The sequence below is a fragment of the Saimiri boliviensis genome, chromosome 4 (genome assembly GCF_048565385.1).
Source record: "Saimiri boliviensis isolate mSaiBol1 chromosome 4, mSaiBol1.pri, whole genome shotgun sequence".
In the NCBI taxonomy this organism is placed as follows: domain Eukaryota; kingdom Metazoa; phylum Chordata; class Mammalia; order Primates; family Cebidae; genus Saimiri; species Saimiri boliviensis.
This window is the reverse complement of record NC_133452.1, coordinates 131,742,693-131,768,153: the sequence shown is the minus strand read 5'-3', so window position 1 is coordinate 131,768,153 and position 25,461 is coordinate 131,742,693. Positions and strand designations below refer to the sequence as shown.

General features: G+C 47.3%; 1 protein-coding gene, 1 long non-coding RNA gene and 1 other non-coding gene across 8 annotated transcripts; 1 reads left to right on the top strand and 2 right to left on the bottom strand.

Moving 5' to 3' along the window:
* Nucleotides 1-1,336: 1,336 nt before the first annotated feature.
* Nucleotides 1,337-25,279, bottom strand: LOC141584351 (uncharacterized). 6 transcript variants are annotated; one of them, XR_012517353.1, is made up of 4 exons: nucleotides 24,993-25,279; nucleotides 7,232-16,570; nucleotides 6,920-7,112; nucleotides 1,337-2,858 (listed from the first exon to the last, which is right to left on the bottom strand). It is a non-coding gene; the product is annotated as an uncharacterized LOC141584351 (long non-coding RNA). The 6 variants fall into 6 exon arrangements; XR_012517354.1 differs by having other exon boundaries at nucleotides 6,920-9,402; nucleotides 15,065-16,570; XR_012517352.1 differs by having other exon boundaries at nucleotides 6,920-16,570.
* Nucleotides 2,240-2,380, bottom strand: LOC120363338 (U4 spliceosomal RNA). The gene has a single exon (XR_005578906.1). It is a non-coding gene; the product is annotated as a U4 spliceosomal RNA (small nuclear RNA).
* Nucleotides 20,303-22,139, top strand: AIF1 (allograft inflammatory factor 1). Its single transcript, XM_039466833.2, has 6 exons — nucleotides 20,303-20,442; nucleotides 20,640-20,701; nucleotides 20,789-20,855; nucleotides 21,224-21,265; nucleotides 21,458-21,620; nucleotides 21,937-22,139. The coding sequence occupies exons 1-6, from the start codon at nucleotides 20,418-20,420 to the stop codon at nucleotides 22,019-22,021; spliced, it is 444 nt and encodes a 147-aa protein (XP_039322767.1). The 5' UTR covers nucleotides 20,303-20,417; the 3' UTR covers nucleotides 22,022-22,139.
* Nucleotides 25,280-25,461: the final 182 nt, after the last annotated feature.

Genomic DNA, 25,461 nt, shown 5'->3' with positions numbered 1-25,461 from the left:
TCAGATCCGGAATTCCAGCAAAACCAGTTTGAAGACCTCCAAAAAGGAACAAGATCAACATGAGAATACAGCTTCTTCCTCTCCCTGTCTCTTCATTCTCTCCCTACATTCTTCAACTAATCAATGATCTCTACACTTCGGCCCACTCCAAAACTCTTGAAAACACCAGCGCCAAACTCCTGGGGGAGATGGAGTTGAAGGTCCCTCCCATCTCCTCATGCAGTGGCACTATCATTAAACCTCTTTTTTTGTTGTTTTAAGGAGCAGACAGTTTCGATTAAACCTCTTTCTCTTGGACATGTCTTTGTAGCAATGTTTTTTTATTTTAAGAAAATAAAAAAACAAACGAATGAAAAAAACGAATGACAAAAACCTTTCTCTGGTGCAACCCAATATCTCAGAGTACTGACTTGCCACATGCATTAGGAAATGTGGTTTAAAAGCCATACGCTTTATTTATGTATGTATGTATGTATTTATTTATTTATTTATTACAGTTTCATTCTTGTCACCCAAGGTGGAGTGCAATGGTGCGATCTCAGCTCACTGAAACCTCTGCCTCCCAGGTTCAAGCAATTCTCCTGCCTCAGCTTCCCAAGTAGCTGAGATTACAGTCGCCCCCACATCATGCCTGGCCAATTGTTGTATTTTTTTTTATTTGAGAAATTGTTTTATTTGAGATGGAGTTTCACCATGTTGGCCAAGCTGGTCTCGAACTCCTGACCTCAAGTGATCCTCCCACCTCGGCCTCCCAAAGTGCGGGGATTACAGGCATGAGCCACCATGCCCAGCCAGTTTTATTATTATTTATTTTTAAATTTACTTTTTAACTTTGAGACAGGGTCTCGCTCTGTTACCCAGGCTGAAGTGCAGTGACACAATAATGGCTCATTGCAGCCACAACTTCCCTGGCTCCAACAATCCTCCCACCTCAGCCTCTCAAGTAGCTGGGACCACAGGCATGCACCACTACTCCTGGCTAATTTTTTTTGTACTTTTGTTGGAGAGAGGATTTCGTCATGTTTCTCAAGCTGGTCTCCAACTCCTGAACTCAAGCAATCCACCTGCCGCATCCTCCCAAAATGCTGGGATTACAGGTGTGAGCCACTGTGCCCTGCCCATGTACTTCTTTATTACCATATTAAATAAAAGACAGCACTTTTTTTTAACAATTAATTTTTTTTTCCTATAAGAGATGGGAGTCTCACTTTGTTGCCAAGGCTGGTCTTGAACTGCTGGGCTCAAGCAATCCTCCCACCCCCACCTCTCAAAGTGCTGGGATTATAGGAGTGAACCACCACCACACCAGGCCCAAGACAACACACTGAAATACAGATTAAGTTGAAGTTCAATTTTAATAAATAAGGACATTAGTACAAAGGATGTTGTTGCTTGGCTTGAATGAGAACTTCAAACAAAAAAAAAAGTCAAGACAACATACGTGACACTGGACTTAAGCAAAAGATATGGCTGGGCACAGTGGCTCACGCCTGTTATCCCAGCACTTTGGGAGGCCAAGGCGAGTGGATCACTTGAGACAGGAGTTCGAGACCAGCCTGGCCAATATGGTGAAAACCCATCTCTACTAAAAATACAAAAATTAGCCAGACATGGTAGTATACATTTGTAATCTCAGCCACTTGGGAGGCTAAGGCAGAATTGCTTGAGCCTAGGAGGTGGAAGTTGCAGTGAGCCAAGATCGAATCACTGCACTCCAGCCTAGGCAACAGTGCGAGACTCCATCTCAAAACAAAAAAAAGATACACATTTTTTCCCAAGGCCACAGATAACCTCATCACCTGATCACCTGAAATCTATCCCCTGGACTACTGAAACCTGGAAGGGTAATCTCAGGAACTGGATCACCTGGAGAGGAGTATCGCTCTCAAGTGGAGGGTCTTTTTTGTTTTCTTTCTTTCTTTTTTTTTTTTTTTTTTTTGAGACGGAGTTTCGCTCTTGTTACCCAGGCTGGAGTGCAATGGCGCGATCTCGGCTCACTGCAATCTCCGCCTCCTGGGTTCAGGCAATTCTCCTGCCTCAGCCTCCTGAGTCGCTCGGATTACAGGCATGTGCCACCATGCCCAGCTACTTTTTTGTATTTTTATTAGAGACGGGGTTTCACCATATTGACCAGGATGGTCTCGATCTCTTGACCTCGTGATCCACCCGCCTCGGCCTCCCAAAGTGCTGGGATTACAGGCTTGAGCCACCGCGCCTGGCCTTTTTTTTTTTAAATCAGTCTCGGTAGAGACTGTCAAAAATTGCCAGTGCCGACTGTATTGCAAGTCGTCACGGCGGGGTATTGGGAAAAGTTTTCAATTAGCAATAATCGCGCCTCGGATAAACCTCATTGGCTATGATACTGCCACTGCGCAAAGCTTCACTTTTTTTTTTTTTTTTTTTTGAGATAGAATTTCGCTCTTGTTGCCCAGGCTGGAGCGCAGCCTTGGCTCACTGCAGCCTCCACTTCTTGGGTTCAAGCGATTCTCCTGCCTCAGCCTTCTGAGTAGCTGGGCTTACAGGCATGCACCACCATGCCCGGCTAATCTTGTATTTTTAGTAAAGACAGGGTTTCTCCATGTTGGTTAGGCTAGTCTCGAACTCCCGACATCAGGTGATCCACCTGCCTTGGCCTCCCAAAGTGCTGGGATAACAGGTGTGAGCCACCATGCCCAGCTAAATGGAGGTTTTGGCCAGTCCAAGGTGAACTGGGAAAGGACTCAGGGGAGTAAATACCCCCAAGTCAGTGTCTTCCTCCAGCTGTTTTCCCGCCAGGGTGCTCCATCAGCCAAAACCAGCTCGAAGCCAGACGCACCCTTTGATGTGGTCTGTATAGGTTAGTTTCCTTGGGCAACGACCTGAGTGGGAGAGAAACAATGTTGGGGGAGTGGGTGGCAAACAGAAAACATTCAGGACACACGGGAGCAAGCACACCCACAAACAGGCACACAAGCTTCCTGGCCAGCGCATTCTCTTCCTGTAGGCACATTCTATGGGGCCCAATTCTCATCAGCAATTCTCCTGGACAGCATGGAATCATAACAAGGACCCTTAGCCACATGTGCCATTCCATAAGGGGGTCTAAGCTCATGGGGTTCAAACAGGTTCATTTATTGAGTCAGCTCGGTATTCTCTTGTGATCATTTGGCTGGATACTAACAATCCTGGCTTCAGTGACTCATTCCCCTTTCCCTGACTCCAAGGCTGACCAGTCTAGCAGTCCACTGAACTATTCTTTTTTTTTTTTTTTTCAGATGGAGTCTTGCTCGGTTGCCCAGGCTGGAGTAAAATGGAGCAATCTAGGATCATTGCAACCTCCACCGCCCGGATTCAAGCAATTCTCCCGCCTCAGCCTCCCGAGTAGCTGGGATTATAGGTATAAGCCACCACACCCAGCTAATTTTTGTATTTTTAGTAGAGGAAGAGTTTCACCATGTTGGCCAGGCTGATCTCGAACTCCTGACCTCAGGTGATCCATCCACCTTGGCCTCCCAAAGTGCTGGGATTACAGGCATGAACCACCTCACCCGGCCACTGACCTATATATATATATATTTTTTTGAGACAGAGTTTTGCTCGTTACCCAGGCTGGAGTGCAATGGCGTGATCTTGGCTCACCACAACCTCTGCCTCCTGGGTTCAGGCAATTCTCCTGCCTCAGCCTCCTGAGTAGCTGGGATTACAGGCATATGCCACCATGCCCAGCTAATTTTTTTTGTATTTTTAGTAGAGACGGGGTTTCACCTTGTTGACCAGGATGGTCTCGATCCCTTGACCTCGTGATCCACCCGCCTTGACCTCCCAAAGTGCTGGGATTACAGGCTTGAGCCACCGTGCCCGGCCACTGACCTATTTTTAAACTATGTTAATATCTTTAGCCAAGGCACTGCAAGCCTTGCAGGATTGGACGCCACTATTTCTTTAGGGCAGTGCCTGTCCAACATGAGTGTGTCTCAGAAGCATCTGAGGCACTTTTTAAAAGCTATTCTTAGCCCTACTCCTAGAATTTCTGATTCAGTAAGTCTGGTCAGAGGCCCCCAAAATTGCATTTCTACCATCTTTCCATGTGATGCTGGTGGAAAGATCACTCTTTCAGAACCACTGCTTTAAGGAAATCAGGCAGATCCTATCCACTTGGATCCAGACTTTGCAGTCTGTCAAAGTGATCTATTTCCTTACTTCCAAGTTCTCAACGGATTCCTTGCCACAGCCTCCATAACGTGCCCTTGAACCTCTCTGTGGTCAAGGGGGCTGGGTCGCCGAGTTTGGGTGGAGATGTCTTTGGGATTTTTTTGTTTTGTTTTGTTTTTTGTTTTTTACAATAGAGTCTTGCTCTGTCACTCAGGCTGGAGTGCAGTGGAGCAATCTCATTGCAACCTACATCTCCCAGGCTCGAGTGATCCTTCCACTTCAGCCTCCCGAGTAGCCAGGATTACAGGTGTGCGCTACCACACCTGGCAAATTTTTTGTTGTTGGTTGTTTGCTTGTTTTAAGACCAAGTCTCGCTCTGTTGCCGAAGCTGGAATGCAGTGGCACAATCTCGGCTCACTGCAACCTCTGCCTCCGAGGTTCCAGCAATTCTCCTGCCTCAGCTTCCTGAATAGCTGGAGTACAGGCGTGTACCAGCGTGCCCAGCTAATTTTTGTTTTTTTTGGTAGAGACAAGGTTTACCATGTTGGTCAGGCTGGTCTTGAACTCCTGACCTCATGATCTGTCCACTTCAGCCTCCCAAAGTGCTGGGATTACAGGCATGAGCCACCGTGCCTGACTTTTTTTTGGATTTTTTTTTTTTTTGAGACGTAGTTTCGCTCTTGTTACCCAGGATGGAGGGCAATGGCGTCATCTCAGCTCACCGCAACCTCCGCCTCCTGGGTTCAGGCAATTCTCCTGCCTCAGCCTCCTGAGTAGCTGGGATTACAGGTACGTGCCACCACGCCCAGCTAATTTTTTGTACTTTTAGTAGAGACGGGGTTTCACCATGTTGACCAGGATGGTCTCGATCTCTTGACCTCGTGATCCACCCGCCTCAGCCTCCCAAAGTGCTGGGATTACAGGCTTAAGCCACCGCGCCCGGCCTTTTTTTTTGTATTTTTAGTAGAGGTGGGGTTTCACCATGCTGGCCAGGCTGGTCTCGACTCCTGATCTCAAGTGATCCACCTACCTCAGCCTCCCAAAGTGCTGGGATTACAGGCATGAGCCACCATCCCCAGCTGGTGGAGGTGCCTTTGTAGGTTCCAGAAGAAAACTCCCCCTTTACCGTCTGAAGACTCAATGACATTAATTGACAAAAGGCATATTAATAGAGAAAGACATACCAATTTATTTTTTTGAATTAATTAATTAATTAATTAATTTTTTTGAGACGGAGTTTCACTCTTGTTACCCAGGCTGGAGTGCAATGGCGCGACCTCGGCTCACTGCAACCTCCGCCTCCTGGGTTCAGGCAATTCTCCTGTCTCAGCCTCCTGAGTAGCTGGGATTACAGGCACGAGCCACCATGCCCAGCTAATGTTTTGTATTTTTAGTAGAGACGGGGTTTCACCATGTTGACCAGGATGGTCTCGATCTCTTGACCTCGTGATCCACCCACCTCGGCCTCCCAAAGTGGTGGGATTACAGGCTTGAGCCACCACGCCCGGCCTAAGACATACCAATTTATTAACATGCACGGAGGTGGGGGGGATCACAGAGTGAATACCCAATAACCCTGTGATACAGAAGCTTATATACCCTTTCTCATAGGGGAGAAAAGAGATGGAGGATGTTTTCTTTTGAGGACAGTAAATCATTAGGAAGAATTAATGGCCAGATGGACCTTGGAAGTAGGAGGCAGATTTAAGAAAGTAAGATGGCCGAGCATGGTGGCTGGCACCTGTAATTACAGCACTTTGGAAGGCTGATGTTGGCAGATCACCTGAGGTTGAGAGTTCGAGATCAGCCTGACCAACATGGAGAAACCCCTTCTCTACTAAAAATACGAATTAGCCAGGTGTGGTGGCACCTGCCTGTAGTCCCAGGTACTCAGGAGGCTGAGGCAGGAGAATCGCTTGAACCCAGCAGGTAGAGGTTGCAGTGAGCCAAGATCGCTCCATTGCATTCCAGCCTGGGCAACAAGAACAAAACTCCATCTCAAAAAATAAATAAATAAATAAAAATAATAAGGTAAGAGGTGGAGTTGTATGGGAACAAAGGTTGTTTTATGCATTATATATTATGCAAATAAAAATTTCCAGGTAAACTCTTTTTTTTTTTTTTTTGAGAGAGAATCTTGCTCTGTTGCCCAGGCTGGAGTGCAGTGGCACAGTCTTGGCTCACTGCAATCTCCACCTCCCAGGTTCAAGAAATTCTCCTGCCTCAGCCTCCCTACAGGTGCACACCACCATGCCTGGCTAATTTTTGTATTTTTTTCAGTAGAGATGGGGTTTCACCATGTTGGCCAGGCTGGTCTCAAATTCCTGACAGTGTGATCCGCCCACCTCAGCCTCCCAAAGTGCTGAGATTATAGGTGTGAGCCACTGCACCTGGCCTTTTTAAAATTATTTTTCTTTGAGATGGAGTTGCACTCTGCTGCCCAGGCCGGAGTGCAGTGACGACATACTGGCTCACTGCAACCTTCACCTCCTCGGTTCAAGAAATTCTCCCACCTCGTGGATCACGAGGTCGAGAGATGGAGACCATCCTGGTCAACATGGTGAAACCCCATCTCTACTAAAAATACAAAACATTAGCTGGGCATGGTGGCACGTGCCTGTAATCCCAGCTACTCAGGAGGCTGAGGCAGGAGAATCGCCTGAACCCAGGAGGCGGAGGTTGCGGTGAGCCAAGATCGCGCCATTGCACTCCAGCCTGGGTAACAAGAGTGAAACTCCGTCTCAAAACAAAAAAAAAAAAAAAAAAAAAAAAAAAGAAATTCTCCCACCTTAGCCTTCTGAGTAGCTGGACTACAGATGTGCACCACCAAGCCCAGATAATTTTTGTATTTTTAGTAGAGACGGGGTTTTGCCACGTTAGCCAGGCTGGTCTCAAACTTCTGGTATCAGGTGATCTGCCCACCTTGGCCTCCCAAAGTTCTGGGATTAAAGGCATGAGCCACTGTGCCCAGACTGTAGTCTCTGTATTTAAAAAAAAAAAAAAAGGACATAAAAGCACGCGGAGATCCAAGATGGCTGATCACTAGCAGCTCGGGATTGTAGCTCCCAGTGAAAACGCAAAGAATGAGAGGACGCCATACCTTCACATGAATTCTTGTTGCTCACACACCAGGAGATTCCCAGGGGAGGAGCCCCACGGGTCGCCAGCGCGACTCTTGTGACCGGCGAGGCGGTTTTGCCGGCGCCTCAGAACGTCGGTTCTTGGTGCAGAGTCAGAAAAGCACCATCAATCTTAACGCCGCTGATTTGGTCGGTGCAGTGGGTTGCTCAGATTTCGGCGCTGAGAATCAATAAGTTAGACGTCCACTCAGAGACCCAATTACAAAGACGGTAATTATAAAGACCACAGATGGATAGATCTACAACGAAGGGAAGAAAACAGTCAAAAAAGGCTGAGAATACCCAAGATCAGAACGCCTCTCCCTCACCAGGGGATCCCAGTTCCTCATCAGCAACGAAACAAGGCTTGATGGAGAACGAGTGTGTTCCAATTACAGAAGCAGGCTTCAAAACGTGGATAATAAGAAACTTCTGTGAATTAAAAGAACTTGTTCTAACACAATCTAAAGAAACTAAGAACTTTGAAAAAAGGTTTGACGAAATGTCAACAAGAATACAAAATTTAGAGAGGAAAATAAGTGAATTGATGGAGCTGAAAAACACAATACGAGAACTACGTGAAGTATGCACAAGTTTTAACAGCCGAATTGATCAAGCAGAAGAAAGGATATCAGAGGTCGAAGACCAACTCAATGAAATAAAACAAGAAGACAAGATTAGAGAAAAAAGGATAAAAAGGAATGAGCAAAGTCTCCAAGAAATATGGGACTATGTGAAAAGACCTAATCTACGCTTGATAGGTGTACCTGAATGTGACGAAGAGAATGAATCCAAGCTGGAAAATATGCTTCAGGATATTATTCAGGAAAAATTTCCCAACTTAGTAAGGCAGGATAATATTCAACTCCAGGTAATACAGAGAACACCACAAAGATATTCCTCAAGAAGAGCAACTCCAAGGCACATAATCGTCAGATTCACCCGGGTTGAAATGAAGGAGAAAATACTAAGGGCAGCCAGAGAGAAAGGTCAGGTTACCCACAAAGGGAAGTCTATCAGACTTACAGCAGATCTCTCAGCAGAAACCCTACAAGCCAGAAGAGAGTGGGGGACCAATATTCAACATCCTTAAAGAAAAGAACTTTCAACCAAGAATTTCACATCCAGCCAAACTAAGCTTCATAAGTGAAGGAAAAATAAAGTTTTTTGTGAACAAGCAAGCACTCAGAGAATTCATCACCACCAGGCCTGCTCTACAAGAGCTTCTGAAAGAACCACTACACATAGAAAGGAACAAACAGTATCAGCCTTTCTAAAAAATACCAAAAAGTAAAGAACATCAATATAATGAAGAATTTACATCAACTAATGGGCAAAATAGCCAGCTAATATTAACTGGCAGTATTAAACTCACATATATCATTATTAATTCTAAATTTAAATTGACTAAATTCCCCAATTCAAAGACAGACAGGCAATTTGGACAAAAAACTAAAACTGTATGCTGCATCCAGACCCATCTCACATTCAAGGATACACAAAGACTCAAAACAAGGGATGGAGAGAGACTTACCAACCAACCAGAGAGCAAAAATAAATAAATAAAAAGCAGAAGTTACAATTTTTGCCTCTGATAAAATAGTATTTAAAGCAACAAAGATCAAAAGAAGCAAAGAAGGACATTATATAATGATAAAAGAATCAATGCAACAACAAGAAGAGTTAAAGGTCCTAAATATATACACACCCAATACAGGAATACCCAGACATACAAGACTTATAAAGAGACTTAGACTCCCACACAATAATAGTGAGAGACTTCAACATTAATATTAGACAGATCAATGAGACAGAAAATTAACAACAATGTCCAGGACTTGAACTCAGATCTGGAACAAGTGGACGTAATTAACATTTATAGAGCTCTCCACTTTACACAAAATGTACACTCTTATCAGTACCACATCATATCAACTTAGAAGTTTAAACGAAATGTTGGTTGGCTCCTTGTTTGTTACTCTCTTCCCTCATTTTCTTTCATGTCTCCATTATTAAGGACAATTATAGGCCTACCCATATTTAGACTGCATTCTAGCCCGGGCAACAAAGCAATACCCCCATTCTCGCTCCCTCTTCCTCTTTCTCTTTCTTCCTCTTCTTTATTCTTTTTCTTATTATTCTTTTTCTCTTTCTAAAAAAACAAAAAAACAAAAAAACTGTTAGTAAACTATAAATAGAAAGGAGATTTCTGTATTTAGTAAAAAAAAAAAAAAAAGCACGGCACACGCAATTACATATAGTACATAAAAAAAAAAAAAAAAAAAAAAAAAAAGCTGGCTTGGTGGCTCACGCCTGTAATCCAAGCACTCTGGGAGGCCAAGGCAAGTGGATCACAACATCAAGAGATTGAGACCATCCTGGCCAACATGGTGAAACCTCATCCCTACTAAAAATACAAAAAAATTAGCTGGGTGTAGTGGCGTGCACCTGTAGTCCCAGCTACTCGGAAGGCTGAGGCAGGAGAATTGCTTAAACCCAGGAGGCGGAGGTTGCAGTGATCTGAGATCATGCCACTGCACTCCAGCCTGGCGACAGAGTGAGACTCCATTAAAAAAAAAAAAGAGCCGGGCGCGGTGGCTCAAGCCTGTAATCCCAGCACTTTGGGAGGCTGAGGCGGGTGGATCACGAGGTCAAGAGATCGAGACCATCCTGGTCAACATGGTGAAACCCCGGCTCTACAAAAAATTAGCTGGGCATGGTGGCACGTGCCTGTAATCCCAGCTACTCAGGAGGCTGAGGCAGGAGAATTGCCTGAACCCAGGAGGCGGAGGTTGCGGTGAGCCGAGATCGCGCCATTGCACTCCAGCCTGAGTAACGAGAGTAAAACTCCATCTCAAAAAAAAAAAAAAAAAAAAAAGATAAAAAATTAGTCCATCGTGGCTGGGCACAATAGATCATGTATATAATCCCAGCACTTCGGAAGGCCAAGGTGGGTGGACCACCTGAAGTTAGGAGTTCGAGACCTGCCATGGCCAACATAATGAAACCCCCTCTCTACTCAGAAATACAAAAATTACTGGGCTTGGTGGTGGGAGGCTGTAACCCCAGCTACTTGGGAAGCTGAGGCAGGAGAATTGCTTGAACCTGGGAGGAGGAGGTTGCAATGAGTCAAGATAGTGCCATTGAACTCCAGCCTGGGCAACAGAGAGAGACTCCATCTCAAAAAACAAAACAAAACTTAGGCATGGTGGCACATGCCTGCAGTCTCAGCTACTCAGGAGGCTAAGGTGGGAGGATCACTTGCTCCTGGGAGGCTGAGGCTGCAGTGAGCCATGACTATGCCACTGCACTCCATTCTGGGCAACAGATCAAGACCCTGCCTCAAAAAAAAGAAAGAGAAGAAAAGTCTGTTTGGGTGTGGTGATGACTCTGAATATCTTCTCTCTGGTTGTTGATCTGGTTGTTTAATATGATCTCTAGGGAGGAGATCTTAAGACAACTCCATTCTTTTTTTTTTTTTTGAGACGGAGTTTAGCTCTTGTTACCCAGGCTGGAGTGCAATGGCGCGATCTCGGCTCACCGCAACCTCCGCCTCCTGGGTTCAGGCAATTCTCCTGCCTCAGCCTCCTGAGTAGCTGGGATTATAGGCACGCGCCACCATGCCCAGCTAATGTTTTGTATTTTTAGTAGAGATGGGGTTTCACCATGTTGACCAGGATGGTCTCGATCTCTTGACCTCATGATCCACCCGCCTCGGCCTCCCAAAGTGCTGGGATTACAGGCGTGAGCCACCCCGCCCGGCCCCTCTTTTTTGGGTTTTTATGGAAGCTTCATTATGCATGCATACTTGATTAGATAATTAGCCATTAGTTGGAGGTCAGGGGGTTGGAACTGAAAGTTCTCTCTTTTTTTTGAGACAAAATCTCGCTCTGTTGCCCAGGCTGGAGTGCAGTGGTACAATCTCGGCTCATTGCAGCTTCCGCCTCCGGAGTTCAAGTGATTCTCCTTCCTCAGGCCTCCCAAAGTGCTGGGACTACAGGCTTGAGCCACCGACAACTCCATTCTTTTGCAAAGAAGCTTTTTCAGTCAGATAAGGAAATTCCAGCAAGTGTGGTAGAACCTTGATTCTGGAGCAGCTTCTAAGGCTTGTCAGCATTTCAAGGCACCAGTCTTTGGTTTATCATTTTCAGAGCCCCAGCACCTTCATGCATGTCTATTCTTTCCCCCTTATCTGTGTTTAGGCCCCAAGTTTCCTTCTCCACCCGCTTGTCCTTCTATATACCCTTTAGTCTTCACTTTTTTTTTTTTTTTGGCAACAGGAGTCTTGCTTTTGTTGCCTAGGCTGGAGTGCAAGGGCGCTATCTGGCTCACTGCAACCTCTGCCTTCTGGGTTCAAGCGATTCTCTTGCCTCAGCCTCCCGTGTAGCTGGAATTACAGACATGTGCCACCACACCCAGCTAATTCTGTATTTTTAGTAGAGACACGGTTTCTCCATGTTGGTCAGCCTGGTCTCGAAATCAACCTCAGGTGATCACCCACCTCTGCCTCCCAAAGTGCTGGGATTACAGGCATGAGCCTGTAAAAAGTGAAGGCCTAGGCTTCACTTTTGTCCCGCAGTCAGAGCAGCTGTCATTTTCTGTATTCCAGGCAGTTTTTCTGAGCATGTAAGCACTGTCACACCCTAGTAGTCTGTTAAGCCATTCTTGGTGGAAAGACCAGTCTGGGAGACAGTCTCAATCAGAACAAAAGCCGGAGTCTTCACAAGGCCCTACCCAAGCTGACCTCCTCCTCATCTGGCTCCAGATGCACAGGCCTCCCTGCTGCTCCATGAACACTCCAGATAACCAGACTGCTCTCGTGTCAGAGGCTTTGAACTTGCTGTTCCCTCTGCCTGAAATGCTCTTCTCCCATTGTAATATTGTGATAATAAAAAGCATATTTTGGAGTTGGGTGTGGTGGTTCACACATGTAATCCCAGCACTCCAGAAGGCTGAGAGCAGAGGATCACTTGAGCCCAGGAGTTCGAGACCAGTCTGGGCAACATGGCAAAACCCTGTCTCTACAAATAATTTTAAAATGATCCAGGCGTGGTGGTGCGGATCCCAGCTACTCAGGAGGCTGAGGTGGGAGGACTGCTTGAGCCCAAGCAGTTGAGGCTGCAGTGAGCAATGATGGTGCCACTGCACTCCAGCCTGGATGACAGAACAAGAACCTTTCTCAACAACAACAACAACAACAACAAAAAAAATAGAGTCAGGCATGGTGGCTCACGCCTGTAATCCTAGCACTTTGGGAGGCCAAGGTGGGAGGATTACTTGAGCCCAGGAAGTCAGGACCAGCCTGGGCAACACAAGGAGAGCCCATCTCTAAAAAATATTTTAAAAATCAGGCCGGGCGCGGTGGCGCAAACCTGTAATCCCAGCACTTTGGGAGGCCGAGACAGGTGGATCACGAGGTCAAGAGATCGAGACCATCCTGGTCAACATGGTGAAACCCCATCTCTACTAAAAATACAAAAAGTTAGCTGGGCATGGTAGCGCGTGCCTATAATCCCAGCTACTCGGGAGGTTGAGTCAGGAGAATCGCCTGAACCCAGGAGGCGGAGGTTGCGGTGAGCCGAGATCGCGCCATTGCACTCCAGCCTGGGTAACAAGAGCAAAAAACTCCGTCTCAAAAAAAAAAAAAAAAAAAAAATTAGCCAGGTGTGATGGCACATGCCTGTAGTCCCAGTTACTCAGGAGGCTGAGAAGGGAGGATCATTTGAGCCTGGGAGGTCAAAGCTGCAGTAGCCATGTTTGTGTCACTGCACTCCAGCCTGGGTAACAGAATGAGACCGTCTCCCTATCTCAAAATATTAATATCTGTGTGTGTGTATGTATGTATGTATGTATGTGTGTGTGTGTGTGTGTGTATTTTGGTCTCCATCCTGGCTCCTGGCCAGAGTTCCTAAAGCCCTTGTAATTTCCTAAATGATAAAGTGAAGGGAGCTTGTTATTCATAGCAAGCCCTGTTCAATCACAACTGAGTTTATATTAGTAAGCTGATTTTTAGAAAGCCCCTAAGATTGGTGGTTGTTGCCAAGGTAGGCAACTGTGTGATTGGTTAGAACTTTCGGGCTGGGCACAGTGGCTCATGCTTGTAATCCCAACACTTTGGGAGGCTGAGGTGGGCAGAGCATGAGGTCAAGAGATGGAGACCATCCTGGCCAACATGGTGAAACCCCATCTCTACTAAAAACACAAAAATTAGTCAGGCATGGTGGCGCGCACCTGTAGTCCTAGCTACTTAGGAGGCTGAGGCAGGAGAATCACTTGAACTCGGGAGGCGAGGGCTGCAATGAGCCGAGATTGCACCACTGCACTCCAGCCTGGGCAACAGAGCAAGATTTTGTCTCAAAAAAAAGAGAGAACTTTCAGTTCCAACCCCCTGACCTCCAACTAATGGCTAATTATCTAATCAAGTATGCATGCATAATGAAGCTTCCATAAAAACCCAAAAAAGAGGGGCCGGGCGGCGTGGCTCATGCCTGTAATCCCAGCACTTTGAGAGGCCAAGGTGGGTGGATCATGAGGTCAAGACATCAAGACCATCCTGGTCAACAAGGTGAAACCCCATTTCTACTAAAAATACAAAACATTAGCTGGGCATGGTGGCACGTGCCTGTAATCCCAGCTACTCAGGAGGCTGAGGCAGGAGAATTGCCTGAACCCAGGAGGCAGAGGTTGCGGTGAGCCGAGATCGCGCCATTGCACTCCAGCCTGGGTAACAAGAGCTAAACTCTGTCTCAAAAAAAAAAGATGAGGGTTGGAGAGCTGCCAAGTTGGTGAACACATGCGGGTGCAGGGAGAGGACAAGAAAGCTCCACATCCCCCTTCCCCAGTACCTTGCCCGGTGCAACTCTTCCATCTGACTATTTTAAAGTTTATCCTTCATAATAAACTATCCAATGTAAGTAAAGTGTTTACCTGAGTTCTGTGTGCCATCCTAGCAAATTATTGAGCCAGAGGAGGGAGTCATAGAAACAGTTACAGTTGGTCTGTCAGAAGTACAGGAGGCCTGGTGATTGGCATCTGGAGTGGGCACAGTCTTGTGGAATTGAGACCTTCAACTTGGGGATTAGGTAACTGGTAACTCTGGGCAGAGTGTCAGAACTGATTTCAATTGCAGGACTCCAGTTGGTATCTACCATGAATTGGGAAACTGGTTGGTGTGAAAGAAATCCCTATGTGATTGGTGTAAGAAGTGAAGTGTTCTCGCCGGGCATGGTGGCTCATGCCTGTAATCCCAGCACTTTGGGAGGCTGAGGTGGGTGGATCACGAGGTCAAGAGATCGAGACCATCCTGGTCAACATGGTGAAACCCTGTCTCTACTAAAAATACAAAAAATTAGCTGGGCATGGTGGCGCGTGCCTGTAGTCCCAGCTACCCAGGAGGCTGAGGCAGGAGAATTGCCTGAACCCAGGAGGCAATTCTCCTCCTGAGAATTGGGGTGAGCCGAGATCTTGCCATTGCACTCCAGCCTGGGTAACAAGAGCAAAACTCCGTCTCAAAAAAAAAAAAAAAAGAAGTGAAGTATTCTTGCCTAATCACAGTTGCACAAAAAATAGTAAGTGAAGTGTTGTAAGTGTAAAAAAAAGGTGGGGACAGGGCACGGCAGCTCACACCTATAATCCTAGCAATTTGGAGGCCGAGTTGGGCAAATTGCTTGAGCTCAGAGGGTCAAGACCAGCCTGGGCAACACAATGAAACCCTGTATCTACCAAATATAGAAAAATTAGCTGAACATAGACCAGGTGCAGTGGCTCATACCAGTAATCCCAGCACTTTGGGAGGCCAAGGTGGGGTGGATTACCTGAGGTCAGGAGTTTGAGACCAGCTGGGCCAACATGGTGAAACCCTGTCTCTACTAAAAATACAAAAAATTAGCCAGGTGTGGTGGCACACACTTGTGGTTCCAGCTACTCGGAAGGCTGAGACAGGAGAATCGCTTGAACTTGGGAGGCGGAGGTTGCAGTCAGCAGAGATGGCACCATTGCATTCCAACCTGGCCAACAGAGTAAGACTCCATCTCAAAACAAAATAAAACAACAACAACAAAAACTCAGATTCTTTGCAAAAATCCTGGAATAACTCCCTTTCAGTCCTGGACTATAATCATGATGATAAATTTACCTTGATGTAACCCTGGGGTCCCAGGATTCACCAGCCCTTGAATGAAAAGAAAAAAATAGTCTATTTTTTTGTTTTGCAAACAGAGAAGCTGTTTGCCTAAGCCAAAATCCATGAGGTTCACATGGGCTTATAGTTACATAAACTAGAAACAAATGGTGTATTTAAAACCATAGGAGCCGGGCGCGGTGGCTCAAGCCTGTAATCCCAGCACTTTGGGAGGCTGAGGCGGGTGGATCATGAGGTCGAGAGATCGAGACCATCCTGGTCAACATGGTGAAACCCCGTCTCTACTAAAAATACAAAAAATTAGCCGGGCATGGTGGTGCGTGCCTGTAATCCCAGCTACTCAGGAGGCTGAGGCAGGAGAATTGCCTGAACCCAGGAGGCGGAGGTTGCGGTGAGCCGAGATCGTGCCATTGCACTCCAGCCTGGGTAACAAGAGCGAAACTCTGCCTAAAAAAAAAAAAAAAAAAAAAAAAAAAAAAAAAAAAAAAAAAAAAAAAACCATAGGGAAATATCCTGATGCCCAAGTGATGAAAGCTCAGGTGAAGGAGTCTGCACATTCATTTCAAGCTGTTAAAGGATTTGTGGGCCATGCACTGGTCCCTAGCACTAGAAGAAGTCAAAGAGCTTTGTGCAATCCTCTCCTGTCTGTGATCTGGATGACACATGCTTATCACAGGGCTCCAGCTGCTCTGAGACTTTACTCATCTTTTCAGCTGCATGCATCACTCTTTCACTTTTGTTAGGAATTGACTAACTCCTCCTCTTCCTCTTCCTCCTCCTCCTTGGCATCTCTAGACTCAGTCAGCATTTCTCACTCATCCTCTGATTCCATGTCCAGCTATGTTTCTGGATTCAACACTAGAAGCAACAGTGGCACCTACTCCACTTCAGGATCAAGAAATATTTTTCTGGCCAGGTGCAATGGCTCACACCTGTAATCCCAGCACTTTGGGAGGCTGAGGCGGGCAGATCACAAGGTCAAGAGATCGAGACCATCCTGGCCAACATGGTGAAAGCCCGTCTCTACTAAAAATACAAAAATGAGTTGGGTGTGGTGGCTCATGCCTGTAGTCTCACCTTCTACTTCAAAGGCTGAGGGAGAATTGCTTGAACCCGAGAGGAGGTTGCAGTGAGCCAAGATCGTGCCACTGGGCTCCAATCTGGTGATTTTTGACTCCATCTCAAAAAAAAAAAAAAGGATTTTTCTTTCTATCCATATATCCACCTTACATAGTACCTCAACTCCCCAAGCCTACTCTGCCTGCTCAGTCTCCTTCTTCCACATCCTTTCCCCAACCTAGCACTTGGTCGGCAACCCCTTCCTCAGTCCTCTGCCAAAGACCCTCTAGCCAGTGCTTACCCTGTCTGTTCTCTTTCTTTACCCAAAGAAATACATGGAGTTTGGACAGAATGGAAACAGAGGTATCAGTGAGAAAAAGGTGATTTGGCCAGGCATGGTGGCTCATGCCTGTAATCCCAGCACTTTAGTCCCAGCTACTCAGGAGGCTGAGGCAGGAGAATTGCTTGAACCCAGGAGGCGGAGGTTGCAGTGAGCCAAGATAGTGCCACTGCACTCCAGCCTGAGTCACAGAGCAAGAGCAGGCCTAGGAAGACAGAGGCTTGTTCCTTTGCTTGCTCAAAATCTTTGCTGAAATATCACTTTTTCAGTGAAGTCTTCTCTAGCCACTCTATTTATTTATTTTTTACTTTTTTTGGAGACAGAGTTTCATTCTTGTTGCCCAGGCTGGCGCAATCTCGGCTCACTGCAACCTCCCCATCCTGGGTTCAAGTGATTCTCCTGCCTCAGCCTTCTGAGTAGCTGGGATTACTGGCATGTGCCACCACGCCTGGCTAATTTTTTGTATTTTTAGTAGAGACAGAGTTTCACCATGTTGGCCATGCTGGTCTCAAACTCCTGACCTCAGGTGATCCACCCACCTCTGCTTCCCAAAGTGCTGGGATTACAGGCGTGAACCACTGCGCCTGGCCTATTTATTTTATTTTTTGCTTCAATCTGAGCACTCTGTTGCTCAGATTGAAATGTAATGACACAACCATGGCTCACTGCAGCCTCGATCTCCTAGACTTAAGCAATCTTCCTGCTTCAGCCTCCTAAGTGGCTAGGACCACAGGCTTAAGCCACCATGCCTAGCCAGACTACCATATTTAAAACTGGGGACCAGCCGGGCATGGTGGCTCATGCCTGTAATCCCAGCACTTTGGGAGGCCAAGGTGGGTGGATCACAAGGTCAGGAGTTCAACACCAGCCTGGCCATCCAGCTATTTTGGAGGCTGAGGTAGAAGAACTGCATCAACCTGGGAGGTAGAGGTTGCAGTGAGCTGAGATTGCGCCACTGCACTCCAGTCTGGGCAACAGAGCAAGACTCAGTCTCAAAAAAAACAAAAAACAGGCCGGGTGCAGTGGCTCAAGCCTGTAATCCCAGCACTTTGGGAGGCCGAGGTGGGTGGATCACGAGGTCAAGAGATCGAGACCATCCTGGTCAACATGGTGTTGAAACCCCGTCTCTACTAAAAATACAAAAAATTAGCTGGGCATGGTGGTGCGTGCCTGTAATCCCAGCTACTCAGAAGGCTGAGGCAGGAGAATTGCCTGAACCCAGGAGGTGGAGGTTGCGGTGAGCCGAGATCGTGCCATCGCACTCCAGCCTGGGTAGTAAGAGCTAAACTCCGTCTCAAAAACAACAACAACAACAAAAAAAAAAACAACTGGGGACCATCGGCAATACTCCTATGTTCCCTCTCCCCTACTTTGTTTTCCTCCATAGGCACCTAGTGACTTTAATATACTTATTTATTTGTATTGTCTGCCTTCCCCAATAATATCAACCATGAAGACACGAGTTTTCATTTGTTGGGCCTAAAGGCATGCCTGGCATATAGTAAGCATTCTGTAAATATTTGTTGAATGAATGTATGAATAAAGAGGTGAGTTTCTCCCAGCAGGCGCTGAGAACATTGGGAATGCCGGGTTGCAGCTCTCTCTGCAGCAGGAAAAGGCAATTGCAATAAAGGGAAGTCAAGAAGCCACAGTTCACTCCAGGATCTCCCCTACCTGCCTGGGTCAGAGAGAGGGCAGTGAGAAGTGAAAATTCCCATCTACAGAAGAGGAAATATGTCGGGGGGAAGGGAGAAGGAAAGGTATCTTCATTAAAGCCGGAGCAGGGTGGATGGTGCCCTGGGCAGGGAGTTTGGACAAGGACATCTCAATGAGGGAAATGTGCTGTCCTCACCAACCCGAGAAGCGACTGGCCAAACAGAGTGGCAGGGGGGTAAAGGTTATGCCTAGGGAGGCATGTGTCAGAGGCTATTATCCATTCTGATGAACCCACAGTGACCAGCACCCCCACTGCACAAACACGCCTACATGCATGCATGCAGGAGCAATATGCAAACCTGATGTCAGCCTCACTTCCTGGCTCTTGTGTCTACACATGCTGTTTAAATATCACTTTCAGTTCCTCCAAAGAATCTACTTAAATTCTCAAATTCCTGATCTCTGTAGATTTTACTGAAGATTTCAAAGGACATAAGATGAGAGGGTTACACTGCACATCCTAAAGCAGGCGTCCCTAAACTTTTTACACAGGGGGCCAGTTCACTGTCCCTCAGACCGTTGGAGGGCAGCCACATACTGTGCTCCTCTCACTGACCACCAATGAAAGAGGTGCCCCTTCCTGAAGTACGGCGGGGGGCCGGATAAATGGCCTCAGTGGTCTGCATGCGGCCCGCGGGCTATAGTTTGGGGACGCCTGTCCTAAAGCAAACAAATTAAAATGTGTCATTAGACATTTCCATATTTCTTTTTTTTTTTTTTGAGACGGAGTTTCTCTCTTGTTACCCAGGCTGGAGTGCAATGGCGCGATCTCGGCTCACCGCAACCTCCGCCTCCTGGGTTCAGGCAATTCTCCTGCCTCAGCCTCCCGAGTAGCTGGGATTACAGGCACGCACCACCATGCCCAGCTAATTTTTTGTATTTTTAGTAGAGACAGGGTTTCACCATGTTGACCAGGATGGTCTCGATCTCTTGACCTCGTGATCCACCCGCCTTGGCCTCCCAAAGTGCTAGGATTACAGGCTTGAGCCACCGCACCCGGCCCCAGCTAATTTTTTTTTTTTTTTTTTTTTTTTTTTTGAGATGGAGTTTCGCTCTTGTTACTCAGGCTGGAGTGCAATGGCGCAATCTCGGCTCACCGCAACCTCCGCCTCCTGGGTTCAGGCAATTCTCCTGCCTCAGCCTCCTGAGTAGCTGGGATTACAGGTACGTGCCACCATGCCCAGCTAATTTTTTGTATTTTTAGTAGAGACGGGATTTCACCATGTTGACCAGATGGTCTCAATCTCTCGACCTTGTGATCCACCCGCCTTGGCCTCCCAAAGTGCTGGGATTACAGGCTTGAGCCACCGCGCCCGGCGACATTTCCATATTTCTAAGGGCCTCCTTGGAGCTTCCAGGCTGGGAGTGAGATGTCTCTCCCTTTCTAAACCTTGTACCCATCTTGTCACCCTCCTGGAGCTGCCAGCTGACTTGAGAGTCTTCTCTCACCTACAGAGCAAGAAAATTCAGCCAGCCCTTCCTTGGCTTCCTATCCACACTTGCTTGCCCCGACTCATGAAAGGTCTTATAACTACCTGAACATTGGACCTGTTCAAAAAGACCATTTGTTCCTGAGAATAAATCCCCCTGGTGTCTTCCTCCCCTTTGTGCACACCTCCAATAGCTTATCAAAATATTTCTTTCATGTACACACTGGGCTCTCATTTAAGAAGAATTTGGGAGAATGTTATTTTCTCATCTGCATTTCACACAGGGCTCCCCCTTCTTCCTGGGGTGCTAGTGTCAGCAGAACCTGATGGGGAAGTGAGGTCTGGGAGGCAGAGGAGGAAGGAATGAGGGGAAAGGGGAAGTTTGGGAGGATCTGAGAAGACTAGTGAGAAAGAAGAAAAGGCTGCAGACAGAGGCCTCCAGCTTGGTCTGTCTCCCCACCTCCACCGGCATCTGCTGAGCTATGAGCCAAACCAGGGATTTACAGGGTAGGGAGGGTGGGAGAGGCAGGGGCATCAGATCGGAGGAAGGAGATGGACAGACCTGGGCTGTGGGCTAGGAGGGCAGTCGCCTGGCCTAGGCAGGCTAACTGTGAATGTCCCTGGGTTGGTGTCAGGGTAAGGAGAGGAAAGGAGGGATAAGGGCTGATTAATCCTTTCCGCCCCCCCCCCCTCCCCCGCCACAGGAGGAAAAGCTTTTGGACTGCTGAAGGCCCAGCAGGAAGAAAGGCTGGATGAGATCAACAAGGTAGAAGGAAGAACTAAGGGGGCAGAGCCTGGGGGATGGGGCGTGGATAGGGAGGGCCTACCCTGGCTCTTATTTTCCTCTCCATAGCAATTCCTAGATGATCCCAAATATAGCAGTGATGAGGATCTGCCCTACAAACTGAAAGCCTTCAAAGGTGAGGGGAAGACTGTAGGGGTGGAGGTGGGGCCGGGGGGGTAGGAGGGTTGGGATTTCCACAAGAACAGGGCAGGGACAGCAGAGACACAAAGTTTTCTTTTGTGGTAGCAAGAGGGGATCCTGCCTATATTGCCCTCCTGCCACATACTGCAGTCCCTTTCCCAGACCTGCCCCTCTCAGCATCCCCTCTAGCTCCTTAAACCCTAGCTGGCTGTCAACTCCCGAACCCTACTTTCTCTGCCTGCCCCTCCTCCTCCTTCCACACTGTCTCCTCTACCTAGCAGTTGGTTGACAACCCCTTCCTCAATCCCCTGCCAAAAACCCTCCAGTCACTGCTTACTGGCTCTGCTCTCTCCCCTCATCCAGAGAAATACATGGAGTTTGACCTTAATGGAAACGGTGATATTGGTGAGAAACTGGTGATTGGGGGTGGGGGTGGGGTGCAGACCTAGGAAGGCAGAGGTCCCTCCTACATGCTCCTTTCCTCATCATTTGGGAGGGGGCCCACCTACCAGAGTGGGAGGAAGAAGAATGGGGATGTGGAAGTGGGAGAGGAGAGAGTCTCCCTACCTTCCCCCCATCCCCACCCTCTGCCCCCAGATATCATGTCCCTGAAGCGAATGCTGGAGAAACTTGGGGTCCCCAAGACTCACCTAGAGCTAAAGAAATTAATTGGAGAGGTGTCCAGTGGCTCTGGGGAGACGTTCAGCTACCCTGACTTTCTCAGGATGATGCTGGGCAAGAGATCTGCCATCCTAAAAATGTGAGTGTCAAGTTCCAATCTCCCCTATACTTAACTGTTTTCTCCTCCCCCACCCCTACCCTTGTCCCCAGGCTGAACTTTTCTACGCTTTGCTCATCATCCATTCTTCCAACCTTAAAGGGACCCTTCCAAGGTCCTGTCCCCATCCCTATCCTTAATCCTGGTCCCCACAGCCTCAGAACCTTCCACCCCTGCCCTTCCACCTTCCCCTTCCACCTTTACATCTCATCCCCTTTCAGCCTTCCCCAGCAGCCTACGATTTATTCCCTTGAGAAGAATGTTCCCTGATCCCTGTGCCTCTTCCCATCTCAACCAGGATCCTGATGTATGAGGAAAAAGCGAGAGAACAGGAAAAGCCAACGGGTCCCCCAGCCAAGAAAGCTATCTCTGAGTTACCCTGATTTGAAGGGAAAAGGAATGTGGTGGGATTGAAGGGGGTTCTAATGACCCAGATATGGAAACAGAAGATAAAACTGTAAGCCAGAGTTAACAAATTAAATAAATTACCCTCTCTCTGCAGATCAAGTCAGCTTAGTTTTTATTTGGGGGATTTTTATTTTCCTGGGTTTGGGAAGGAAAGACAGGTCTTGAGGGAAAGGTGGCAAGAATTTGCCCATATGAACAATCCACCAACAACACTGTAATGTGTCCACTATAGCAGATGGCTTCATGCACCAAGGGGGATTCCAGCTGTATAAGACAGCCTTAACCTCAAGAAGTGCAGGCAGGATGAAAAGACATGTCCAGTGTACCCAGGCCCATGATAGCTTTCATGAAGAGCAAGGAATACCTTGAACCAACATTCTCCGCCACTTTAAGCTTTGTGACTTTGACAAATCACTCAGCCTCTGAGTCTTTTCTCTGAAAAGGGGATAAAGTGACCAATGCTGTTGTACCTGACATATCACAAGCCCTCAATAATGTTTAAAACTTGAATGAATGGGTGGATGAATAAAAGAACTGGTGTTACTGAATAAAATAAAGAATTTACGGCTGGGCATGGTGGCTCATGCCTGTAATCCCAACACTTTGGGAGGCCGAGGCAGGCGGATCACCTGAGGTCAAGAGTCCAAGACCAGCCTGGCCAACATGGTGAAACCCCATCTCTACTTAAAAATACAAAAATTAGCTGGGCATGGTGGCTCGTGCCTATAATCCCAGCTACTTAGGAGGCTGAGGTAGGAGAACTGCTTGAACCAGGACCCAGGAGTCAGAGGTTGCAGTGAGCTGAGATTGCACCACTGCACTCCAGCCTGGGTTACAGAACAAGACTCCATCTCAAAAAAAAAAAAAAATTAGCGTGTGCCTGTAATCCCAGATACAAAGGAGGCTAAGGCAGGAGAATTGCTTGAACCAGGGGGTTGGAGGTTGCAGTGAGCCAAGATCTCGCCACAGTACTCCAGCCACTCCAACCTGGTGACAGAGCTAGACTCTGACTAAAAAAAAAAAAAAAGAAAGGAAAACAAAAGAGAGACTGGAAGGAGAAACTCACTGGAGACAATGTCAATGAACAGCCCTTAAAAGAAATTCTGGCCAGGCCAGGTGGCTCATGCCTGTAATCCCAGCACTTTGGGAGGCCGAGGCGGGTGGAACATGAAGTCAGGAGTTCAAGATCAGACTGGCCAATATGGTGAAACCTCCTCTCTACTAAAAAATACAAAAATTAGTTGGGCATGGTGGTTCATGCCTGTAATCCCAGCTACTTGGGAGGCTGAGGTAGAATTGCTTGAACCAGACCCGGGAGGCGGAGGTTGCAGCGAGCTGAGTTCATGCCACTGCACTCCAGCCTGGGCTACAGAGTGAGACACCATCTCAAAAAAAAAAAAAAAAGAAGAAAATAAAAAGAAATTCTGCTGCAAAGGGTAACAAAATGGTATGTGTGGTAGTAGTCAGCCAGGGAGTCATCTTAAATCTTACTGAGCCTTAGGCTAAAATTCTCATCTGATTCCTGCAAACTTTTCTGCCTTCACTTTCCATAATGAACAAGTAGTCTCCCTTTTTTAGCCACGTCAGCCTAGGCACAGGCCCCCCCAAATTCATGCCTCTACTAATCTGTTCTCTGCACCTGAGATGTACACTTCTCAAACTTGGGTAAGTTCTAACTTGTTCTTGGTATCTATTTATTTATATATTGTTCACAGACATCTACTCCAATCTTCTACACTTCTCGTTTTTTGCTTTTGTTTCTCTGAGATGGAGTCTCACTTTGTGGCCCAGGATGGAATGCAGTAGCACTATCTCAGCTCACTGCAACCTCCATTCCCCAGGTTCAAGTGATTCTCATGCCTCAGCCTCATGAAGAGCTGGGACTACAGTGGCGCACCACGACAGCTTACTAATTTTTATATTTTTAGTAGAGACGGAGTTTCACTATGTTAGCCAGGCTGATCTCAAACTCCCGACCTCAGGTGATCCAGCCACCTCCGTATTCCCAAAGTGCTAAGATGACAGGCGTAAGACACCGAGCCCTGCCCTTCATATCTCTTTTTTTTTTTTTTTTTTTGAGACGGAGTTTTGCTCCTGTTACCCAGGCTGGAGTGCAATGGCGCGATCTCGGCTCACCGCAACCTCCGCCTCCTGGGTTCAGGCAATTCTCCTGCCTCAGCCTCCTGAGTAGCTGGGATTACAGGCATGCGCCACCACCATGCCCAGCTAATGTTTTGTATTTTTAGTAGAGACGGGGTTTCACCATGTTGACCAGGTTGATCTCGATTTCTCGACCTTGTGATCCACCCGCCTCGGCCTCCCAAAGTGCTGGGATTACAGGCTTGAGCCACCGCGCCCGGCCATATCTCTTAATAAGAACTCTTCTAGAAGCATTTCTCAACCACCCCAGGTATAGTCATATTTCACTTCTCTACTTCTAAAATATCCTGTGCATATCTCCAGCGCCTTCAAATCATAGTCGTTGAATGATAGTAAGTCAGATGGGAGCAGAGAGCTCTAGAATCGGATAGTAAGAGACAAAGGAGGTAAACTACTTTCATTTTGCAAAATGAAACCCATTGTTAAGAAATTACAAACTCCCAATATCAAATATGAAAATTTATTCACAAAGATATAGGTTATAAAATTAAACGTCCGTCTTAGTCGATGGTTGCCGATATTTTAATGATCAAGGTATTCCCAGTCTATCTTTGTTCAAATGATTTGCATACATTATGCGAATATATAGAACTGCCGTAAGGAAGCCTTCACTGCTTGGTGCAGGCGATAGGTTTCCCGGGACTTTTGGATTGGTCTGTCTAACCACCTCATTTGCATGACGTGATTTAATAACTGGAAGGCCCCGCCCCCGCCCCAACTTCGCCCCAACTTCCCCCCAACAACCACCCCAAACCCGTGGAGGGACGCGAGAGCTGGAACTCTTACCAGGTCTGCGCAAGCTCCGCCCTCTGGCTGCTAATTCCGCCCCGCCAGCCCCTGTCCTCTCTCTCCGTCTCCTCAGCTGAAGGCGCCATGGGCCGTGAAACGTTTCCTTCCACTTTTGGCGTCCCTACGTCTCTCCGCTCCCATCTTTCCTCGAACGTACGACGCACGCTCCGCCTCTTTCTCCCACATTCGTCGAGTAAATTCTGCGTCCCAACCGCCCAGACGACCTGCGCCGCATTCCCTACCCCTCAACAAGTCCCTACAGCCGACCCCAGGAGGCCCGCCTCCTCAGCCAATCGGCATCCTAGTGCTCGTAAGTCCCTCCTCTTTATGCAAATAACCTCCGCCTGTTCCGCGCTCCTGGCCCTTTTATTTTTTTTAAACTAAGGACAGCCCTGGCAGTAAAGAGGGTCAGGGTAGGAAGCGCTCCGCCCTTTATGCAAATAAAGGGGCGTGTCTAGGCGCGAAG